At 52.4% G+C, this 23990-nt stretch overlaps 1 protein-coding gene across 8 annotated transcripts in view; it reads left to right on the top strand.

The window, feature by feature from the left end:
• Positions 1 to 5620: 5620 nt before the first annotated feature.
• Positions 5621 to 23990, top strand: part of RANBP3 (RAN binding protein 3) — a 54797-nt gene continuing 36427 nt past the window's right edge. For 2 of the 8 annotated variants that reach the window (XM_043586330.1, XM_043586329.1), the window contains exon 1: positions 5739 to 5839. In XM_043586330.1, the coding sequence (XP_043442265.1) occupies positions 5818 to 5839 (22 nt within the window). In that variant the 5' untranslated portion in view covers positions 5739 to 5817. Of the gene's footprint in view, positions 5840 to 23990 lie in introns of all 8 variants that reach the window. The other 6 variants (XM_043586336.1, XM_043586334.1, XM_043586327.1 and 3 more) reach the window with 5 other exon arrangements.

Below are 23990 nucleotides of genomic sequence, written 5' to 3'. Positions count from 1 at the left end.
TTTCCCCTGGGGACACACAGAGCTCGGATTTTTGCCTAGAATGGAGGCAGTTTTATTTACTAAATTGCAACAATGCATGCTAGGAAAGACCACAACAGACTGAATGAGCGAGCTTCCTTCTTGCCCTCCTCTGCCTCCCCCCTTCTCTTTCTCAAATATTCTCTGCTTATTTACATAGACTCAGTATCTCCCCACGAGATAGTAATTACAACGGGAAAAGTAGTAACCTGGCAGACGCTATCTAAACCAAGTGATCTCAATTATCATCGCTAATGGTACAATTGACATCATGTGCCTCCTGATAGGGCGCTCTGAGATGGACACATCGCTCCTGCCAAAAAATTAGCAACCTGAGTTTAATCATGAGGAAAACATGAACCAAACCCAAAATTAAGGGGCATTCTTCCAAATAACTGGGAGTACTCATTACCAGTGACATAGTCAAGAAAAAATAAGACCGAAGAACCGATCCAGACTGAAGGAGGCGAAGGAGAAATGGCATCTAAGTGGGATCCTGGACTGGATCCTGGGACGGGGAAAACAATTATCAGCGATGAACAATCGAAATTTGGATAAGGTGTGTATGTTAATGAACAGTATCGAATCAATGTCAATTTCCGAGTTTTGATCGTTGTACTGTGGCTGTGTAAGATGTTAATATCTGAGGAAGCTTGGTGAAGACTATACGAAATTCTTTGTGCTATTTTTGCCACTTTTTAAAGTCTGAATTTATCTTAATACTTGTTTAAAACTACAAGTAAAAAAAAAATTCTTCCCAATTCCATACTATATTTAGCTGTTGCCGAATATAGGAGCAAGGGAAGCTGATGCACCCAGCTGGAGTCAGCTCCCCCCTGCCGGCCCCCATCAGCATCAGCATCAGCCACACTGGGTGTCCTGCTGTCAGGAACCCCACCTGTGGACTGAGGGAGGCCAGGCAAGGGTGCGGGCGGAGGAGGCAACCCAGGACGACTTCCCTTGCCCTCACCTGACTCTGAGCAAATTGAGGGTGGGAACCGCAGCTGATTAATCCTTAGGTCCTTGGTCTCAGCGTGGGGCTGGGCGCAGAGCAAATATTTCACACGCCGGCTTCCTGCCCATGACAGGAAGATGAAAACCTAATCACAGCTGTGAAAACCCTTTCACCGGAACCCGAAGTACAGAGGCCATTTACAACTCGGCTGCGGAGAAGGCAAGTGCACAGTTCTCAGGGCACAGCCAGGGCTCAGGGGGTCCTCAGACCTGTCTCCTGGTAAACCAAGGAGGAAGCAGGCAGCCGAGAAGCCAATCAGCACTTTAGGGCAAACCATTTGGATCCTTCCATTTCCCACTCCTGACCCTTGTATTAAAAACCTCCCAACTCGTTGCTGTGACCTACAGGGTCCCGACATCTAAGTGGGATCCCGGACTGGGGACACTGGGGACACTGATCCCGGACTGGGGACACTCCTGGCCACACTGAACTCCTCACTGCCCCTCCAGCTCCCCAAGCTGGCTCCTGCCTCAGGACCATTGCACCCACTGTCCTCTCCAGAATGCTTCTCCTACAGACCTTTTTATTAAGCGTCACCTCTTCAGAGGGGACACTTTCCTGACCAGCCTATCTTAAGTATTCCCTTTTTCTGCCACTCTGTCACAATATGCTGGCTTATCTTCTTTGTAGCACTAGTCGCCATCTCCTGTTACTTTGTTCACCTATTTTAAGTCTCCCACAAAAGAATGCAAAGCTCCACGGGGCGCCTGGGTGGCGCAGTCGGTTAAGCGTCCGACTTCAGACTTCAGCCAGGTCACGATCTCGCGGTCCGTGAGTTCGAGCCCCGCGTTGGGCTCTGGGCTGATGGCTCAGAGCCTGGAGCCTGTTTCCGATTCTGTGTCTCCCTCTCTCTCTGCCCCTCCCCGTTCATGCTATGTCTCTCTCTGTCCCAAAAATAAAAATAAACGTTGAAAGAAAAAAAAAATTAAAAAAAAAAAGAATGCAAAGCTCCGTGAAGCCAGGGTCTGTCTTTTCCATCCTGGGCCCCAACATGCGGAGCAGTGCCCGATGCATAGTAGCGTGGTGGGTATATACTGCTGTATAACACCTGTCTCCCAGACTTAATGACTTGTAATAGCAGCCATCATTTAACGGACCTCTCGTGGTTTCTGTAAGGAGCAGGAAGGGCGAACTGGGAATTCTTCAGGGCTTTGCCATGTGGCTTGCGTGTTCTGGCTTCCTCACAGCATGGCGGCCTCAGGGCCGGTGCACTGTTTGCATAAAGACTGAAGGCTTTAAGAGCAACTGTTCCAGCAAAGCAGGTGAAAGCTGCATCCTCTGTCTCTGCTGTGACCTAGCTTCACAGAGTACGCGGTGTCATTTTCACCGTACCCAATTCGTCCACCATTAACAAGTCCACCCCCATTCCAGGGAAAGGAACAGATACCTCACCTTTCAAGGGTCAAAGAGTTTGGGACTGTATTTCCCAACTAACACCAGGTAAGTTATAAACAAATATTTACTTAGTAAATAAATATCAACCAAGTTGATCTGCTAGAGGGGACCACATAAAGAAAGCGAATAACAGGCCTCAGGGGCAAATGTTGGAGGCCAGTGGCACTTTGAAGACAACTGTGAAACCAGTGGAAATTTCGTTGGCTCACCAGGCTGATAGGGTTAGCATCGCTCAATGTCCCTTGAAAAACCACCACTGCATTATATTTAGCAAGTGATGATGCGTTGCTGGGAGTTGCCCGAAGTGTGGGACGAATGTGGTGTATGAAATGACTTTAGGAGACATGGAGACATGGTATTAAATGACACCGAATCACATGATTTATAGTTATCCCATTACCAGTTCTTTTTCAGTGCTTCTCATCATGTCAAGGGGAGTTTCTGTTGGTGATAATATGCCTTTAATAACCCTCTGAGAAATCTCTTTTTTTTTAAATTTTTTTTCAACGTTTTTATTTATTTTGGGGACAGAGAGAGACATAGCATGAACGGGGGAGGGGCAGAGAGAGAGGGAGACACAGAATCGGAAACAGGCTCCAGGCTCTGAGCCATCAGCCCAGAGCCCGACGCGGGGCTCGAACTCCCGGACCGCGAGATCGTGACCTGAGCTAAAGTCGGACGCTTAACCGACTGCGCCACCCAGGCGCCCCTAGAAATCTCCCTTTACATCAAAGGAAAAGTAGGCTTGGGGCTCAGCAACCTTGGCAAACAATGGTGTCTACCCAGAATTTAAAACCCTTGTTTTGTCTTCATGTTTACTTTTACGGTTATTTCCTATTCGTGGCTTGGTGGTTGCCTATTTTGGGTGGTGATATACTCTATTTAATGTAAATTTAAACCAATAAAAAGGCAAGCAAAGTATTAAGTTCATAAAGGGTCACAGAGTCCAGACGTACGGCAAAGGCCAAGAAGACCTTTGAGCAAGGGCTCTAAAATATATAAAATGAAATATAATGAAATCCACAAACTAGAAATGAGAAAACCTAAGCCCACACGCTCCTGGCGACCAGACAGACCTGATGACCACCAGGGTCCTTTCCAGCATTGGTATTCTAGCCATTCCTAGAGCATTTCTAACCCAGGGTCTGTGGCCTGTGCTCATAGCCTGGCAGCAAAATCTAGAGTAGCAGAATCGAGGCATCAATTAAATAAAGTTGGGGAAATTCTTAACGGTATTAACCGTATGTCACCCCCAACAATGAATAAAAGTTCCTAAACGGGGCACCTGGGTGGCTCAGTCAGTTGAGCGTCTGACTTTTCGCCTCAGGTCATGATCTCACAGTTCGTGGGTTTGAGCCTTGACCCCCACGTTGCACTCTGCGCCATCAGTGTGGCCCCCGCTTGGGATTCCCTCTCTCCCTCTCTCTCTGCCCCTACCCCGCTGGCACGTGTGCACACACTCTCAAAATAAATAAATAAAAATAAAAAGTAAATAAAAGTTCCTACACAGTGCCTCTCAAGATCTAACATGCATCGGAAGCCCCTGGGTATCTTGTGAAAATGTGGATCGTGATTCAGGTCTGGTTTGGGGCCTGGGATTCTGTCTAAGAAGCTTCCGGGTGATGCTGATGTTGCCGATTTGGGGACCACACTGAAAACAATTAACGAGCTCTGGAAACAAATAGAGGGTGTTTCTGAGCATCTCTTCCTAGCTCTGCCGCTACTCACGGTCGCGTTAGTTTGAAATCAGCCACGGTTGGAGTATTTGCACCAAGAAAATCCGCACTACAAACCAGGGTTCGTTTCATTTTATGTTTTATTAGTTGTCTTCTAGCGTTAAGAAAGTGATAGGAAAATATAAGTACAATTTACAATAAACTATAAACACACACGGGCGCCTGGGTGGCTCAGTGGGTTGAGCGTCCGATTCTGGATCTCGGCTCAGGTCTCGATCTCCCGGTCCTTGAGTTCGAGCCCTGTGTTGGGCTCCGCGCTGGGTGTGAAAAAAAACCTCTACACACGCAGGCACACATAGGCACGATGTGCAAAGGAACAAGTGGGGCTATTTTCAAATCAAATGTTATTTGTGAGCACTGAAACTGAAGCTCCATGCAACTTTCACGCGTCAGCAAATTGTATTCTTCTGATTTTTTTTCCCCCCCCCAACAACTGCAAACGTTAAAACCATTCTTAGCTCACCAACCGGATGCGGCCACAACTAATGGAAGCGGAGTGGAGCTGGGACTCGCACGCACGGAGACACGAAGGCATCGGCAGGTGCAAAGACCCTGAGGCTGGAAGGGGCGTGGCAGGCCCCGAGGCCTCAGAGACCCACGTGGCCACGCGGCGAGGAGCGAGGCGCGCGGGGCGCTTCGTAAGCCTTAAGAGGAGACTTGGGATTTGGTCCGAATTCGGCAGAAAGCCCCTTGGGCGCGTTGAGGGAAGACGCGCCCTTGATCGAATCCGCGTCTTGTAAGGAGTCGCCTGCGTGCCGCTGCGCGCGAACAGAGCCCGGAGCTCCCCGGGGGCGGAGGGCGGAGGGCGGAGGCGGCGCGGCGACCCCGCGAGAGACGAGGCCGCGGTGGCCTCGCCTGGGGAAGCAGGGCCGGGGATGTGTTCGGAGAGACGCCGCGAGGGTGAGTCGAGAAGCGGCCCCCGCGCCCGCGGGGCTGTTCAGCGCGGTTCGCAGGCGGAGAAACGCGACGTCCCGCTCGGCGCGCTCCCGGCCCGCGGTGTCTGGCCGTCCGCAGCCCGCGTCCGTCGCGCCGCGCCCCCCAGTCCACACCCCTCCCTCCCCCCCCCAACTGCCCCCTCCTGTGACCACACCCCCCACCACCACCGCCCCAAGTGGCCGGAGGAAAACGTTGGTCCAAACTCAGAAGGCGAAATCGATGCCGCAGGGGACGGGGCGCCCCGCAGTCCCCCCGCCCCCGCCAAACACAGACCCAGAGATTCACCTCTAGGGACTCCTCGGTCGCGGTTCCCTAGGCGGCTCACGCTCCCACCGCGAGAAACCCCCGGAAAACCAGCGGGAAGTCGGGGCGTCGAAACCGGACTCCCTCCGCACCCGCCTCACAGAACGTTCGTCGCCGCGTCGCTGGCGACGCGCGCGAGGCTCGCGCCGCACGCGCCCCGCCCTGCCCACGCCCCCTTGGTCGGCGGGAAAAGGAGGCGGAGGGGGGCAGTTAGTGCGCAGGCGCGTGCCCGGAGCGTGGCTGGGCTCGGACCGTCAGCCGGAGCACGACTCCGCGCCGGGCTCAGCGCGCAGGCGCGAGCTGCCGGCCTCTCTCAGAGTCAGCTTGAGAAGTGCGCACGCGCGCAAGTTTCTGGCAGAAAGCAGGCGAGCCCGGGCCGGCGCGGGGCCTTGTGGGAGGGCTTAAGGAAGTAAAATGGCGGACCTGGCGAACGAAGGTAGGGGAGGCGCCGTCGGGGGCCAGCTGGCGGCCAGGGAACGGGCGGCGGGAGGCCCAGGGGCCACAAGCCCGAGGGGTGAGCACCCCGGAGTGTGGGGGACCTGTGTGCTCCGGGATAGCGGCCCAGCGGGCCCCACAGCCGCCCCCCATTGCGTCCCCTCAGGCTGGGCTCACCGGCCCGGCCCATCACTCCCGGCAGACTCGGCCCTGCCACCGTCCGGCCAGAGGCCGCGGGAGGCCGCGGGAGGCACGGCCCTGAGGCCCTTCTGCCTCCCGAGCCAGGTCGGGGCCTGAAGGGGGCGGGAGGCGCGGCCCTAGCGCCTTGGCCTCAGATGTAAATAGACCTCCGGGCCTGGTGGCCGTCCAGCGCGCCACGCTCCCTCCCGCACCCCCTCGTTCTCGGGGACCGGGCTTGCCCCTTTCCCTGGCCTGGCGCCGAGCAGGCCCACCCCCGAATCCTGTGGGGTTCTCGTCCAACGCGGGCCTGCCCCACGCCGAGGATGGAGGGCACCCGGTCTGTTCCCCCACCCCCCACCCTGAACTCGGTCCCCCAATTCCCGCCAGTTCCCCCACATCCTTAGTGGCGACCTGAGAGTCACGCCTCGTCTCCCTGCATTTGGGCCTGGCCGCAGGATATGGACCGCTGAAAGCCCTGGCTGCTTTTTGGCCCTTTTTTGCGGCACTGCCAGAGAGAGACAGAGAGAGACAGTGAATTCTCTCCTCTCTGGAGCGCTGACATCCCACCCGAGCGTTTTTAACAAGGTTACCGTTCCAAATCCCCCGGAGAAGGCACTCCATAAGCTGATGTCGGCTTAAATCAATAGTGGTGTTGACATTCGCGGTGGCTTCAGGACTTCCGAGACCTGTTTTTAGCTCCCTCCGTTCCTCTAGGTGCACAAGTGTAGTTCAGGCGACCTATCTACCTGCCTGATCCTGATTCCCCCGCACCGTGCTCCCTGCTCCTGGAGAGTGTCCTGAGGTTTCCATAGGGAACCGTAAGAAAGCAGGAAAGAAGTCACTGCCCGCCCTGGCGGAGCGTTGGGGATGATTCCAACGCCCCGTTCAAAGTCTTGAATCCTGTTGTGACACTCGTCACAAAAGATCCACGAAGTGGGGACCATCAGGCTGTTCTCTTGGTGAGGATACGCAGTTGGAGTGGTTGAGTCACTTGTCCAGGGCAGGTCACGCTGCTCGTGAGGAGCGGAGATGTGAATCAGGTGGTCTGGCTTCAGCGCCCATGTGCCCCCCCCATACAGACACCCACACCCCCTGCCGTTCTGTGCCGTGTCTCTTTTGCGAGACAGAGGACCCACGGAGGGTTGGCGCATTCCGGTTCACGAGATCTAGTTAAAGGCAGAAGAGGGTGTGGATAAGTGGGAGTCGACACGACGCACCTTACGTATTTACATATATGGCCCGTTCGGTTTCTTGGGCCCGTTCCTCTGAAAAATAATACCGTTAGCTATTTAGCTGGCAAGATGGGCTCCTTCAGGAATAACAGAGAATTGCAATTTAAGACAAGCAAGCGAAGGCAAAACCGTAGGCCAGTCTCCCAACAAGGGACAGGAACATTATTTCAGGAAGTAGGGGACAGTTGGGAGAAGTTGTTTGGAATTGCAAGTCTTGGAAAACGAGCAGGATGATGACAGTTGCTCATTGGCTGAGCTGCAGGGGCAGCGGATTTCTTACAGGAGACCCAACGTACCTCTTCTGTCAGGGCGTGTAGTTGACCATTGTTTCCTGTTGATGTTTCTTCTGTTGGAGGCTGTAGTTGACAAGTCGCCCTTTAATGTCTGTTCTCCTCTGGCCTCCTTTTCTAGCCCACAGGTCCACTTTAGTGAGGTTTTTCCTGTTGTTAATTTTCACAAACTCAAGACTCACACATCCAACGTCATAGTCGACATCTGCGTTTAAATGTCTAAAGGGCGCATTGAACAAAATCCCTATCTTTCCCCCCGACACCTGCCCATCCCACGGTCTTCCTCCCATGTGCAGTAAGTGGCAAGTCCATTCTTGGAATTGCTTAGGCCAAAAACCTTGAAGTCACCCGTGACCCCTCTCTTTCTCTCACATGCCACAGCAAATCCTGTCACTTGTACCTTGATGTGTTTCCGGAAGGTGCCCACTTTTCCCCACCAACGCCGGTTTCCACCCCTTGGGCCTCCCTTCCATCCTTACCCATCTAACAACTCAACCCGGCAGCCAGAGTGGCCCCCTGATACCTCCCTGTCCTCCTGTCCCCCGACACTCTCCCCGACTTGTTCTGCGTGAACCACTCTGGCTTCCTCACTGTCCCTTGAGTGGACCATCCACTCCCTCCGTGATGCCATTGCTTCCCCTGCCTGAAGCAGTCTTCCCCCAGATATCCCTGTGGCTCACTCCTTCGTGTTTTTATTCAGACGTTCCTTTATTATGGGGAACTTCTCTGCCTACCTATTTGCAATTGGATCCACATTCCCTATTCCCTTTATCCTGGTTTATTCCACTCCACAGACTCACCATCATCTGAAATGCTAAATTTACTTGTTTGTTTGACTACTCCTCCTCTAGAGTATAGGCTCCACGAGGACAAGGATTTCTTTCTGTCACGATCACTGATGGATTCCCTACATCTAGAACGGTGCCTGGCGCAACATAGGTATCCAAGAAATGTTTGTTGAATGAATCCATCAGTGAGGACCCTTATTGTGAGGTATACCTTTGAGCATAAAGGGGAAAGCATGAGTTCCTGTTCTCCAGGGATACCATTGCTAGCATATGTGCCGACATATGAGCTACTGATTGCATAATTGAACAGTAAGTATAAAATAGAGGAATGGAATGTTTTGCACCTAAAGTTTTTGCCTAATAAATGCCACACGCACTTGGTACTTTGCGTCTGACACCAGTGCTGGCATAGTTGTCCCCAGGATATCAAATCTTAGTGGCTTTTTGGCTTGTACAGCCTGCTAGAATGCTTAATTTATGATCTGCTATGTAAAGCAGGGCTTTCTCGCCTATGCATTTTGAAGCTTTAGGGACTGCCTAAAGGATGCGTGCTTTTCCTCTTGCTGGTTTAATCTCCAGTCAGATGCTCTCTTAGCTTCTGTCTTTTCAAACTGGTATTCCAAGCTGGTCCTTCTTCACACCCTACCCTTCTGTCTCTCTTCCCTGGGCCATTGCCACCTCTGTGTGAGTCTGAGGCAGTGACTGTGCACCTGAACTGGGCGACAGAATCACGGGGGGAGCTCTCTTAAAACAACAAAGGCTCAATCCCCACACCCCACCCACTCCGATTCTGTGAGATGTGGGGTGGGCCCTGAGCTTTTGTACAGTGAGAAAGCAACAAGGGTGATTCAGACGGGCAGCCAGGGCTGAGAACCACTGGCTCGAGTAGGACAGGTTAGGTGTGCTGTGCTAGTGCACAAAGAAACGTTTCCAATTGTGTATCTAATACGGCATCTTGTTGGCCTTCGTTGCCATGGTGATCTCTTCAGGGATGGTGACAGCAACTCCCACAGCCCTTTCTTAGTACTCCAGTAGTCTGTGACTTTTAGAGTCCAGTTGGAATGCTTTTCTAGGAGAGAGGGGGAGAATGTGTGTGTGTGTGTGTGTGTGTGTGTGTTTGTGTTTATCCTGGTATCCAGGGATATTCTATTCTCCTTGGCATTTTGCTGTTGATATATCCTGAGCTCATTAATCGTCCTGTCCCTGGAGTTATTCTCCATCATAGATGGATGTCAAGATTTGAAGGCAGAATTTTGTCTCTGGTAAAGGTAAAGAATGGGCAGGGGTAAGTAAAGTGTATTTGAGCTATAGGCTATCTCACATTCCACATCCCGGTGTTAAAAGATATCAGATACGTAAGAATCCTCGCTGGCCTGCGGACACAGGTGGTGGAAACCTGGGAGATGGTATGAAGCAGTGTTCTTAACTTTGGTCCTGTTGACATTTTGAGCCCAATGATTCTGATGTGAGTACAATGAGCATCATGATAATCATGTCTATTTCATGGTTGCTCTGAGCATTGGATGAATTAATGCATATAAATTATTTAATGCCTATCTCCACACACAGTAATAAAGTCAGTAGAAGGTAGCTATTTTTGACTACAGTGGACTCCTGTTGCAGGCTGGTTTGGCTTAAATTCTCAGCAGAAAGAGAGCAAGAAGTGAGTGTCAATACCGCGAGTGAATCCAGCCCACTGAGTGAGATGGCCCCCGGGGTGAGCTGTGAGGGGAGGCCAGCTGGAGCTGGGCTGTCCGCCCTCCTGGGTTCGGCCTTGCCTTCCGTCCGATCGTGTGGCCCAGGTTTCTCAGCCTCAGTAGACACTTGTGAGCAGGTAATTCTTTGTTGTGGTGCTGCGCCTTGTAGGATGTTGGTCAGCTTCTCTGATCGCCTCTCTCCCTCTCCTCCCTCCCCCAGACATGACAACCAGGAGTGTCTGCAGACATTGCCCAGTGTTCCCCGGAGAGGCAAAGTTGCCCTCAGTTGAGGAGCTCAGATGTAGCCTGACCAAATGTCACTCTAGAGATTTTCAAGGGTGGTTTGGCTTTTCTCAGTTTTCGCCTTACTTGTTGACATAAAGCCTGACCCTTGAGAGAATGAGATGGCAGTGAATTTTTATGGTGGATCCAGAACTCCACAAATGGTTAGAATTCTCAATTCGCTCAACTCTCGCCGTCCCCTTCCCCTGCCCTAAACTTAACTTTTAGGCTAAGTGAAGTGGTATGCGACCTCAGAGGCTGTGGAATCTTTATAGACTTTGAAGACAATTTAAGTTTGGGCTCCGTTGTGTCGACAGAAAAGGTCGTAGTTCTGCAGAACTTTTGAACTCTGCGTGAACTGTGCATGGGGTTGCCCAAGCAGTCCTCTTACCCTTGCACGGTCGTTGGGCATCAGAGATAGTCAGGGCCTGGTGTGTGTTTATACTGTGGAGGAATTGGGGCGAGTGGAGGCAGCAGGAATGAAGTGAGTCTAGAGCAGACAAGTTCAGAATGGCATTTGGAAGAGTGACGTGTGGCAGTGGCAAAGGGGGCATTTCAGGCGCCAGTTGAATTCCGGCCTTGTTAGTGAGTTCGCGCACAGGGAACAGGCCAGGGTGGAGTGGGAGATGAGGACCATTTGGGGAGCGATGGGATGCATTTGGGGGATCTGAGACGGGCCTTTCTCTGGTTGGGAGAACCCTGAGAAGGCAGGCAGCAGAGGTGGCCGTGGTAGCTCTCCATGGTACTTGGAAGCAGTCCGGAGGCAGGTGGGTTTGCATCATTATCTGTTCAGGATCTAGTGGTGCTGGTGAAGGTGGCCGCAAGCAGCAGGAGTTCTTTTGTGTGGAGGGGATTTGTTTTTGCCACCTATGCACCTTACCCTTCCAGGGACCCGTGGAGCCGTGTTCGGTATGACTTTGCACTACTTGGTAGGGCAGCAAATAGCATAGGGCCTTAGAAAAGCCCCCCCGCGTGTCCACACTTTGCTTTGTCCTTGGCAGTCTCGGCATTCGGGGTGCTATTGCCTAGTACATGCCCTGAATCTTAACCCTGAGTGCACGTCACACTTGTTTAAGGAACCTGTTGAGGGAAATCAAAACTGACGCCTGGGCCGCCCCATCAGCGATGGTTGCAGGAGGTCCTGGGTGTCTGTAGTTTTACAAAGCTCCACAGATGTTTGATGATACGAAGCCAGAGTCAAAAACCACAGGCAGAAGTGGCAAACTTGCTTCAGGGGCAAGCAGACATGTTTAATTTGGCCCATTTAAAGGTTTTTGTTTGTTTGTTTTTAATTAGGGACCAACGCTTAAGAATTCAGAGATTTCAGGGGGGGAAATGATCCAGGTTTCTGGTTTCTCGTGAAAAGCAGGAACCAGCCTCTTCCAGTGGTCCTGCACAGTAATGAGTGGCCAGGACTGAGGAGCAGCTGCCGCCCTTAAGATAGATTGTGTGCCCTCGGGGACACCGCAGTCCCCACCGAGTAGCCTGGGACCTGGCCCACCTCCTCCTTTTCCGGTGCCTGCCTGACCTTGGTTGGCATTTGGGTTTCAGCCCTATTGTACCACGTCTCAGACGCAGCTGTCTCTGCACGTTAGCATGGAACCTCAGCATAAAGCTTTTGACGGGTCTGTAATGAATTCAGGATTCACTGTCCTCAGAATGCTGGGACTCGGAGAACAGCATATGGCAGCGATTCTCCAAGATGGTCCAGAGGCCTCTTGGAGTCCCCAAGACCTTTTCAAGGGGACTGCAAGTTCAGAACGATTTTCATCACAATACAGGGACATTGTTTGCCCTTTCCATTCCCATTCTCTTGTGAATGGACAGTGGCGGTTTATCCAAAGGTTACAATAGTGTGGTACAGCAACAGATGGACTGTAGAAGCAGGTAGGAGACTGGCTGTCTTCTCTTAAGCCAGACGTTAAAGAGATTTGTCAAAATGGAAAATAATGCCGCTTTTCTCACTAATTTTCTTTTATTTTAAAACTTATTTTTCATAAAAATACATTGTGTAGCTAAACCTTTACTGACTTACTACCTTAAATAAGCTAACGTTTCGGTATTTTCTTGGTTTTAATTTCTAACATGGCGAGTGTCAACAGCTGTAGCCAACATTTACAAAAGCTCTTGGAGATCCTCGATAATTTACAAGCCTGCAAAGCGGTCTCGAGACCAAGAAGCTTGAGCACTGCTGGCATGTGATCGTGGAGCCTGTAGTGAGATCGGCATGGGTTTCTCCCTCGTCTCTCCAGCCTGGGGCAATTTTAACCCAGGACTGCCTGGCAGGCTCTGGTTGACTCCTCGTGGCACAATTGGTTTGTGTCTTACCTCTGCCACTCACTTGCCCGGAATCTTGGGCAGCATATTTGACCTCTGTTCCTGCATCTGTAGAATGGGGATGATGCTCATCAAGCCTGAGGGTCATTGTTGAGGGAGAACGCGTGTCGGGTAATTGACCCACTGGCATGTGGAGATGTGCTGTCAGTTACTACCGGATGTTACTCTTCTGGTGGATGTCCAAGTAGAGCGAAAGCTGCCTTTGGATTATAGCCGTGTTTCTCCACTTCAGCATAATTGACATTGGGACTGGTGGGGACTGTCCTATGCATCGCAAGATGTTTAGCAGCATCTGTGGCCTTTATATGATGCCAGTGCCACCCCCTGCCCCCGGTCATGACAAGGAAAAACGTCTCCATACATTGCCAGATGTCCCCTTGGGCAGAATCGCCTGAGTTTTAAGAACCCCTGGGTTAGGGGAGTCCATTGAGTCCCAAGAAACTACATTACCCAATCATCTGACCTACTGGGTCCTAGGATGCTGCACACATTTAAATACAGAGTGTGGGGAGGGAGAGGAGAGGTGACTCACAAAAGCTAGGGACCACCCCAGTTTGTCCCGTCTGACCCACTGGGAACTTACTTTAGTGTATAATGCAAGTTAGGATCTAATGCAGTATTTTCAAAATAATTAATGCAAAGTTTTTCAACCTCAACACAGTTAGCATTTGGGGTTGGATTATTCTTTATGGTTTGGGGATCCTCCTGTGCGCTGTAGGATACTGATCAGCGTCCCTGGTCTCCACCCACTAGGTGCCATTAGCAGCTCCCCCACACTGTGATAACCAGAAGTATCTCCAGCCATCGCCTGCTGTCCCCAAGGGGCCCATCACCCATGGGTTATGAAATGAAATAAAACTATGCAGGAATAGATTGTTTGCCAACTGGAATTTAGGGCTCACCCTCCCAACCTTTTTCCATTGTGGCCTTTTGGCAGATGAGTGGGATCATGTACTTCATATCCCTGTTAAGGAGGAACCATGACCTTCATTCAGCACTGTCTCAAGTTCAATGTAAGGACCTTCAGAGATGCTCTGGGTTCGGGCCGTTCCATTTCACAGGGGCTGGGGCCAAAGGCCATGTAAGCAGGGAGAGTCAACTGGGACAGTGTGCCTCCTTCCATTCTTTGGCCTGGGAGCCCACGGTCAGCCATTTGTGGTGGGTCAGTAGCACTGACTTCATGGGCACGAGTTCTCCTCCGGAAGACTGGCCCATGTAGGGCACTATGCTTGGCTGTTCCTCTCAAAGAGAACTTGGTATTTGCAGAGATGGGAGTGGTTATTCCATGCACGTGTTTAGAAGGCAGGCCTTGCTCTGTGTAGTAAGTTTAAAATGCCTTTGCTGTAGTTGAACTCCCCCAGGTTTGCCACACAGAATTTCAGGAGTTTGCTGACCCAGAAAATGGCTGTGTCACATTTGTAATAGCAGAGTGGGAATGGGGCACATGGTTTTTGCGAATTTGGCTTTCTCAGGTTGTGAGGACACGGACCACCCTTTACTCAGAGGCGAAAGGGTGTCTCGTGGTGTTGATGGCGGTAGCCCATGGGGATCTAAGAGTCCGGGGCCTGGATCAGTCATTATCAGCACCATTGGAGGGCCCCCCTGCTTGTGGGGTCTCATTGCCACAGGAGACAGGCTTGTTTTAGCTAACAGCGTCTGCCACTGAGTGAGCAAGACGTACTTTCACGGCCCCTTTACCATCCTCTGTCTTCCCACAGCTGAGGCACCAGCCAGCTCAGTCTCCACAGTCTGCCAGAGTACCCACTTTGCCCTGTCTCCAAGGCCACAGGACTAGCCCAGGTTGCTATTTGCCCCGCCACTTGTCACCTAGATGATTCCTGAAGGCTCGTCACTGGTCCCCTTTTGTGCTTGCCTCCGTGAGACCTGTCCTCCTCACCACCCCCAGGGAGATGTTCCCCAGCATTTTATTACCAAACCTTTCTCACACACAAAAATAGGAAGAATTGTGTGAGGACCACTGCCAGCGAGATCCTTTAAAAATACAAACCAGGTCAGGGCGCCTGGGTCGATCAGTAAGTTAAGCATCTGACTCTTGATTTTTGCCCATGTCATGGTCTCAGGATTCATGAGATCGAGCCCCGTGTCGGGCTCTGCGCTGACAACCTGGAGCCTGCTTGGGATTCTCTCTCTCCCTCTCTCTGCTCCTCCCTCCTTCTGTCTCAGAATAAATAAATGAACTTAAAAAAAATAAATAAATACAGGGGAGCCTGGGTGGCTCAGTCGTTAAGTGTCAGACTTCGGCTCAGGTCATGATCTCACGGTTTGTGGGTTCGAGCCCCGTGTCAGGCTCTGTGCTGACACCTCAGAGCCTGGAGCCTGCTTCGGATTCTGTGTCTCCCTCTCTCTCTGTTCCTCCCCCACTCACTCTCTGTCTCTCTCTAAATAAATAAACAAACATTTAAATAAATAAATACAAATATGAACCAGATTAAACTCCCGTCCTTGGTCTCCTCCTCTGGCCTCCCTTTAAACTGGATAAATCCAGACTCCTCACCATGGACCCCAACCCCACCTACTATGTTTTTTCTAACTCTCCAGCCACATTAGCCTCTAAATTCTTTCTGTCCTTAGGACTCTCGTACCTGGGATGCCCTCTGCACAACACACTCTGCCTTCACCTGCCTTACTCCTTTAATGTCTGAGGTTCAAATGACACCTTAGGGAGGCCATACCCAACCATTCCCCCTACAGTACCCTTCTCCCGGTACTCTTTCCCACCACCCTGTCTTATCTTCCTTATAGCACCTCTTGTCTACCGTTCATCCTGTCTCCAGTGCCAGACATGGTGTCTGGCACATGGTAGAGGCTCAGTAAATCGTGTGGCTGCAAGCGGGGTTTAACTGGCTAGCCTTCCTTCAGGTCAGAGCTTGAGGGATTCTGAACAACTGAGCATTTGAGTTGTCCCGGAATCTGGGCGGCTTTAGACGGGGCCACTTTTTGAGGCGTGCATCACTGTTGGGGACCTGGGGGTTGGATCCAGTCCTTGAATCCAAGACCCGTGCTTTAAGGTGGCATCAATGTGCTTGCAGTTTTCTGGGTATAATTATAATAATGATAGTAATGCCGAGGTGGAATCCCCGCTGTGTGCCAGCCACTCCGGAAGCACTTTGTGTGCATAATTCCATTTAACCCTCCCTGGGACTGCCTGGGGGATGGCACCATCCCTGTTAGACGGCCAGGGAACCGGGAAGGTAAGTTGCAGTGCCCAGGATCCCAGCCACAAGTGGTTGAGGCCAGTTTGAATGCACACAAAAATCAGAGCCCGCATTTCATCAGTTTTGGTCTGCTGCCTCAGCAGAAGTTCTGTAGTCCTTAGGTTTCCTTCCTGTGGGGGTGGTTTCCGTGGTCTTTCCTGGAACTTTCCCCCAGCCTTCGGCCACTTTTGTTTCACCTCAGCTCTGCCTCTGTCGCGCCACCTAGCGGCAGAGTTAGAAACGTGTGGCAAAACTGGCTCCCTGAATTCCGTTCTTTTGGTGAAGTTGCTGACTTTGTATGATTTATTTAATAAGTGTATGGGGTTTCTCTTGGATTCAAGGCGCAGAGGTGCCCGAAGCACAGGTTCTGTCACAGCCACTTACAGTCTGGGCGACTGGGGCGGAGAGGGAGGGACAGAAGGGCTCGACTGCAGGGCCGTGTAGGAGGCGGCAGAGTGAGGCTTGGCCCCTGGGCTTGGCCTCAGGGGACCCGAGGCATCCAGCTGGGAAGTCAGACTCAGGGTTCTGGTCCCAGCTCTGCCACTTACCAGCTTTGTGACTTCGAGCAAAGCACGATCTGTCTGAGGCGTCTCCGTCTTATCTCATGATTTGCAGATCAGAGATGATAAACAGTGTGGACATCACAGGAATGTGATGACATTAAATGAAATGAGACTGGGTGTGTGAAGCACCTGCTGCTGGGTCTAGTAGAGGCCTTTCAGCAAACGTGGGTTGCGTGTTGCTCACACTGTTGTTTGAAGTATGGGGACACAGCAGCGTCCCCAGCATAGATTACGGCATTGAAAAGTGGCTTGGATTTCAGTAGGTAAAGATAATGGCAGGATGAAGAGAGCATTCCAGAAAGAAGTGCGTAAAATAAAAGATAGCGTCATCTCCAAAACTATGCCCTGTATGATCTCCCTGAAGCCAGCTGGGAGTTGCTTGGGGAAGAACATATTCTAGTACTGAAGAAGGAATTAAGGGGCCCCCCACCCTCTCCTAGTTGGACTGGGTGGCCACTGAGCATTTGGGACACCAAGATCAAGAGAGGCATCACCTAGCAACAGCATGTTTGAGATTATCTATTCTTCACCAGAGAATTAGTTTGCGAATAGAGTCGACACATCAGTGACAAATTCACCTTTATGTTGCTGCACTGAACTGTTTATAATAATTCCTGAGCAAAGAAATAACTTGAAGGATTGAGATAGAAAGTGTTGTAGGATTAAAGCAGTTGTCACGTCTTAACAGACTGTTATTTGTGTTGCCAAGATGCTTTCCATATTTTTTGCACAGATAAGAAGATTAAGACACATCAGCCCAGGATTAAAGCTCATTTTACACAAGTACCTTGCTGACATTTTGGTCAAGAATTCCAAGTGGCTTTCCAGATGGGGGCCGTTTCCTGGCAGGTGTTTGAGTCATCATTTAGGAGGGGAATAAACAGAACAGGCAAAGATATTCCAGATTCCCTTCTCTGTGTTTTCCTGGGCCTACATATTTTCTTCTGTTTAGTTTAACAGACAGTCCTGAGAGACAAAGGTTGGAGGCAGCCACTGGGGGTGTCAAAGCTTGTTGGGAGGGCGGGCCTGCTGGTAGTGTCTGTGTACTTTACTTCTTGCACAGCGTGGAGAGAATGGGTTTTCAGCTTAGATTCTGAATATGTTCTGCAGGGCATCGTGTGGTTGACACTGGAAAGATGAAGTCAGTGCACCTTGTCTCACTGTAGAGCGTCCACACCTGGGACTGTGCCTTCATTCTGTCCTTGGCCATCCTAGGGATCTGCTGTTGGCCTAACAGCACCCTTGTCTGAGGCAGATGGTCACCCCCAAACTCCTCACGCACCGTCTGGTTTCCTTTGTGCTTTTCTGGAATGTTAACTGACAGCTGCTTTCTTCCTGATGTTATTACTTCTCAGAAGAAAAGAGCGTCCACATCTTAAGCTCTAAGGCCCAGCCAAGCGGAAAATATGGAAGGATGCAAACTGAAGTAGTAACTTCCCCCTTTGGCCCTGGTACCTGGCTGGCAGCGTAGCTCAGATGCAGTTGGAGACCTGGCGGCACCTTGGGTCACTCAAGCCTCTGAGTCTCCATTTTCTCTTCTGTAAAATAAAGACCTTTGTGTGACCTCCCTCCAGAAGTGGTTGCAAAGATTCAGGGAGGTGAGGCATATCAAGCATGGAGTGCCTGCCCAGCCCATAAATACGCCCCCTCTGAGTGCTCACCCACGTATGAAACCATCCCCGGGTTTTGGGAAACCCCAACTAGGAATGTCCTTGCTGTGAATCACATGACACAGGCTGGGAGAAGTCTAAAGATGGGATCCCAATCCCAGGACCTCTGTTACCCACAGGTGGAGAAGCATTCTCTTCTGTCACGGAGCCACCTCTGGGGTCCAGGCCAGCTCCGTGCTCTCCTTCCCACGCTTGCAGCCGGTGGCAGGGACTCCACCTCCTTTCCTCACATCTGGGCAGTTGCCGTCACCTGCTTGCCCCCCAAAGGGTTCTTCTTCCTTCTTACACTGGCTTCCATGCAAAACATTCTTGCTGCACCCCTTTCCTTCTTACATTCTTGCTGCCGCTGAGATAGGTACATATGTCATTTTCTCTTTAGGGTTTTGCCACCGGTCAGCTTCTGGACAGAAAAGACAAAGTAAAACCCTAAGTCCCGGTCCCTGGCCTACTTATAGGGGCGGTACCAGGAAGCCCAGTGTTTTAATTCTCTCAAGTATGGGACTTGTTTAAAACTCTCTCATTGTGAGCCTCTTTACCACTGTTTGAGGAGGTATTCTATGGGCCCTCTCCCTGACACAGATATCATACACCAAATTATGGACGTGACTTTTGGGTAAGGCTTTTAGGACTTCCTTCACCTGCACCCAAGGCATCTAAGGACTTTCTCTATGAGCCGGGGCCCCAGCTCAGTTCTGCCCTAGGAGAAGGGCCTGCCTTCTTGGAGGTACACCCCCCCCCCCCCCCCACCGAACCTTTTACCCAGAGAGTTGTGCTCCCTGTAGGGAGAGTGGTCTGTGGTCCCTTGGGTCGGGAGGGAGCCTGCATGTCAGAGACCCCCGCCTTCTTTCTCTGGAGCCATCTTTAACTCGTGTCTTCAAGAAAGGAACTGCCTGAATGATTGGTGCTTACCTTCCAGGAGCTTTTACACTAGACCTCGCAGATGTAGATGTGCAAACCTGGGATCCGGTGGAGGCAGGGGGCGCACTGTGCTCCTGTGGCCCTGGGCCGGGGTGGTCTGTTTTCTGTCTGTCCTTGAGGGTCGGGAGTCAGCTGGCATGTTGCAGGCATTAGTAAAGTAGCAGGTACAGAGCAGACACCACCTTGACCTTTGAGTTCTCCCGGTGCTCCTCGCTTTCTGCTGCCCTCCTCATCCCCGTTCCTGGCCACCTGGCTAGATGCTGCTGTCCTTCTGCTTGGGTGGCACAGCCCTCTGGAAACCTTCCCGGATCCACTCCTTTTCCACACCCTCACCGGGTTGGATGCCCCTGCTCTGCACTCGAGTCACTTTTGTGCTTCTTCTGTGTTGCAACATTCAACTGAAGTCTAACGTCAGCTCCTGGCAGGCAGGGGACACATCTCTCCTTGTCACCACCACACCCTGGAGGCCAGCATGAGGCCTGGTGCCCAGTGGGCACTCGGGTGTGTGGAGTTGCCAAATGAATATTATGATTGAAGCTGTGAATGTAGCGAGGTGTGCAGCAGGCGGAGTGGATCCCAGGCTCTGCTGGGTGGCGTAGAGTGTCCTGTCAGTCAGGGCTGTGTCAGCGATGCCCCTGGGAGCAGCACCGGCCTGAAGACGGGTTAGGGGGGGTGTGTGGAGAAGTCCCAGACATCTGGCAGAGGTTTGAAACAAGAACTCTGCAGCCTTTCTGTGACTGGGCTTGCCTGTCCGTGTTGTCACCATGACTGCAAAGACCAGATCCAGGACGGCCCCCGTCCTCAGGGATTACAGCTGGGCAGTCCCATTTTGCATCTGTGCCTCACAGTTGGGTGGAGGGTGGCACGGGACGCAGGACCAGAGGGAGAGCAGGTCCTGTGGGCCCGATGTCCCGGGGGTTCACTCCTTTCTGCTTCTGGCCAGTGCCCCCGACCCTGCTGTTTGCTGGGGATTGGGAGGTTGGGAGATGTTTCCTGCCCCGGGGCCTGATCAGCATCTGGGATCACAGTTGGGCTCAGGCTAGGTGCCGCCTGGACTGCGTGAGCCGGGCAGGAGCGTGTGGAGGAGGGTTTGGACGTGGCAGCAGCCACCGTGGACTTGGCACGCAGTGCCGTTGAGAGCTTCACGGAGGCCAGAGCACCTCCCACATTCCCAGCCGGTGGAGCCCACTGTAGTGGGAGCCGCTCGGGGGCTCCGAATCTCACCCCACTTCACACACCAGTGTTGGCCATGGTCATCCACAGGATACAGTTCTCACGCCTCACATCGGGGAGGGGATGAGGAAAGGGGTTCCCTGGTCATACAACTTTGGGGAACATTTGGTTAAGCAGGTTTCTTTACTGTTGATTTTCTTAACCCTTGCTGTGCTGATGTGTTGAGCCAATGCCCCAGGAGAGCTCCTTCTTTCCAAACTCCTTCAATCCGAGAGCATTTTACAGGAACAAAACAGAACACCTGGTTGACAGAATCTGGATCAAATTGTTGGCATTTGATTAACATTTTCATATTTTCGGTCTTCATGGTGGCCCGGGTATGTCTAGAAATCTCTGGTGGTGTTTTTCCCTTTGCTTGTGACAGACCGGCTGGGCTGGGAATTCAAGCAAAAGTCACAGAAACCTCATTGCTCTGTCCCCTGTTCATTCCCCAAACTTGGGTTTCAGCTGGCTGAGTGAAGTCTGCTTGTCCAGTGACATAACCAGAGGCAGTTTGATGGGAGCCAGTTAAGAAAAGTCTGTGGCTGCTGTGGTGAGTGTGGGGCGCTCCTCCTTGGAATGGGGTGCATCTGAGTTGTCCTTTTGTAACGTCAGCACTAATTTGCAGACTTAATGGACGTCGGCCCTGGAGCCCTCCAGCCGGCTCCTGGAGCCCAGTGGAAATGAAATCTGTGTGACTCTGGTGCTTTGTGTTTTTGGTGGAGAACTGACGGAAGTTTGTGGCCACGTTTTGGTTAGTGTAGTGGTTGGGTTTGTCACAGTCACCAAACCATCCATCAGTGGGGGTCCCAGAGGGCCCTGACCTCACCGGTCACCATCCTAGTGACATTTCATTCCCTCGAACCTCGTGTTGAGCCTCTACTACGTGTGTGGCTCTGAAGGCACAGCGGTGAACACAACAGAGCCCCCCCCCCCCCCGTTCTTCTAGAGCTGCCAAGGGCGGGGGGTAGATGTTGGGGGGGTGCAGCGAACAAATTACCCCCCACAAGCTCCAGGCCACGAATACAAACACACCCATCCCTTTTCATCAGGTGTTTTACCCTGAGGTTTTCTGCTCCTGACTTCCTGTTCCCCATTGTTCCTGTAGAGCCTTGCACAGCTTAAGGGGTCAATAAATACTGACGTGATTACATAGCAGCTAGTGTTACACGTGTGAAAAAGTGCAGAGGGGATTCAGTTCAAATATTTATCGGCTGCTGCTTCGTAGTGTGCACCGGCTGATGAGCCGGGGATGCTGCATCCGTGGTCTCTCCGCCTCCCTGACGGGCAGCCTCAGTGTGACCTGTGGTGGGTGTAGGCCGAAAGCATGCCCAGGCGCACAGGGGGCGGGAATGTAGCTCAAACTCGGAGCTTCCAAAGGGATACGGTGCCTGTGCCCGAATGAGTGTAGGCCACGGAAGAGACGAGAATGTGCTCCAAGCAGACGTCCAGAGCGTGACAGACCACAGGCCGTGCAAGGGGTGGACAGACGCAGCAGGCCGGGCAGTGCCGGGGTAGTGGTCAGGTGGGGGCCGCCTGTGGCGGGGGGGGGGGGGGGGGGGACTCCGCCCCGTCTGGGAGGGCGGTGCTGCTTTAAGTGTGCGTGTCACACCAGGGCTTCTGGCTGCCGTGCGGACACTGGACTTCAGGGAGTGAGAGCGGAGGTGGGGAAACAGCAACAGGCTCTTAGCTACCATAGTGATGGCCTGCCGTGGGAGTGGAGGACCCGGGCCGGGATCTGGTGAGGGAGTATCTGCCGGGGTTGCAGTTCCTCAGGAAGCCGCTTTCACAGCTTGGCCCCCGTGGCTCCTCTGTTGCCTCCCTCCGACCCCAGCTGAGCAGCGTGCCCGGTTGTGGTGCAGAGTTGTTCTTATCACACGGGACCTCTCCCTGCTCGTGCCTTGACCTGCCCTGTGGCTTTGTCCTGTCCCAGGGGCCCAGAGGCAGCCCACTCTCCCTCGTTTGCCCAAATCACTGCAGCCCCTTCTGGGTGCCGACATAATTCCCAGCACCAGAAAGCTCTTCGTCTGCCATCCAGTTGGTTCTCTGTCTGTTCTAGTCCTTCCTCAGTGGCCTTCCATCCATTTTCTCCAGCACCCCCTTACCTTTACTTCTCCCTCCATCCAGTATTTGTTGATGCCAAGTATTGATCTCAGACCACGAGTCAGCAAGCGGAACGAGGCGGTCTCCGATCTCATGGAGTTGATGTCTTAGTAGGGGAGATAGAGCATAACCCGTAAATACTTAGTGTACCTGGTGGTCATATGTCCTGAGAGAGAGAGAAAGAAAGAGAATCTGTGCTTCACCGAGAGGCCGTGCAAGGTTTCTTGTACAGAGTAGTGTGTGTGTTTAGTTAAGTCTGCGGTGGCTACGCCTTTCCTCTCAAGCTGGAGGCTGTCAGAGAAAGGGACAGAAACTAAGCTCAGACTGGCTTAAGCAAAAATCAGCATTTGTTGGCTTAACTGAAAAGTCCAGTGGAGGTGCGGTTAGCTCTGGGCTGGGCTGGACCCACGGCTTCCACCAGTTTCTCCAGGATTCAGTTTCCTCCTCCATCTCCAGCTCTGCTTCCCACTGGATTGACTCCGGTCCAAGGTCCCTTTTGGTGACGTGACACTGCTCACAACCCCAGGGTTACCTTCCACCAGCTCTGCAGTCCCAGTAGAGACAGAGCACCCCTTCACCAGCTCCAACAAAAGTCCTAGACCCAAGTCATTGGCCTGGGCTTATTTACATGTTGTGTTCCCTGGGGGAACGTCCTCAGACCTAGAACCCAGGGACGAGGGAGGGGTGGTTCCCCAAAGAAATGGGGAGGGGTTGGAGGGATGCAGGGCCGGCGCACACTCACAACTCCCTCCAGTGTGCCTTAGCTCCTTGCAGCGGCTGGGAGTCTAAGGCATAAGTGAGGTCCAGGCCTGGATCTGCAGCCCTGGATGCTGGGCTTGTGGGGTAAAGGGCAGGGCCCGAAGATCTCTGGGGACCCCCATAGTAGAAATAGTGTGGATAAGCTGCTGCTGTCCCAGGGCCCCTCCACCCCTCCGTCGCTGGCATTTATTGTCTGGCATAGGCACATTCGATCATTCATTCACATGGGTTTGTCAAGCAGCACCAACCCCTGTGCCAGGGACATGGCTGCTTAGAGAATCGTGGAAGCTTCGTAGGCGACCCTTCTGTCCCCCAGCCGCCTCCCTTGTACTTTGGTCTCATCCATGTCATCCACCCCAGTGTTCGTCGTGGGTTGTGTGTGGTGAGGACTGTCACAGTGGATCAGACTCAGGGACTCAGGTGCTGCGTGGAGCACAGTGGAGGGAATGGCCACCATCAGTGGGCTGTTGCCCCCAAGTCAAGACCAGTGTCTGTTCTACTTCTCCAAAGAGTGAAAATCTGGGGGGCTGGGAGTGGGCCAGTGTCCTTTTGATCGTCTCAGTCTTGTCCCTTTTTCTCCTCCCACCTCCTCCCCTCCCCATCTTTAGCGTGGGTGATCGCCATTCCCTCCTGATGAGTAGTGTCTGCATAGCCTCCTCCCCACACTGTTCTTTGAACCTGAACCCAACTCCTTTTACAGCACTTTCCCGAATCTTTAGCACAGACATCATCTGCCCCTGGGGCTCCCCGTCACTTTACAAGCCCCTCTGGCCTCTTCTCTTTGGACTTCAGCATAGCCACTTCTTCTCAGGAAAGTTCTCCTGACTCTCTAGGCCAGCCGCTATGACCAGCTCCCCACACTCCCCACACGACTGCGCTCTCGAACCAGAGGTTGTGTCCCCTCCC

The sequence above is a fragment of the Prionailurus bengalensis genome, chromosome A2, assembly GCF_016509475.1.
Source record: "Prionailurus bengalensis isolate Pbe53 chromosome A2, Fcat_Pben_1.1_paternal_pri, whole genome shotgun sequence".
NCBI lineage: Eukaryota > Metazoa > Chordata > Mammalia > Carnivora > Felidae > Prionailurus > Prionailurus bengalensis.
This window is presented reverse-complemented; position numbering and strand designations above follow the sequence as displayed.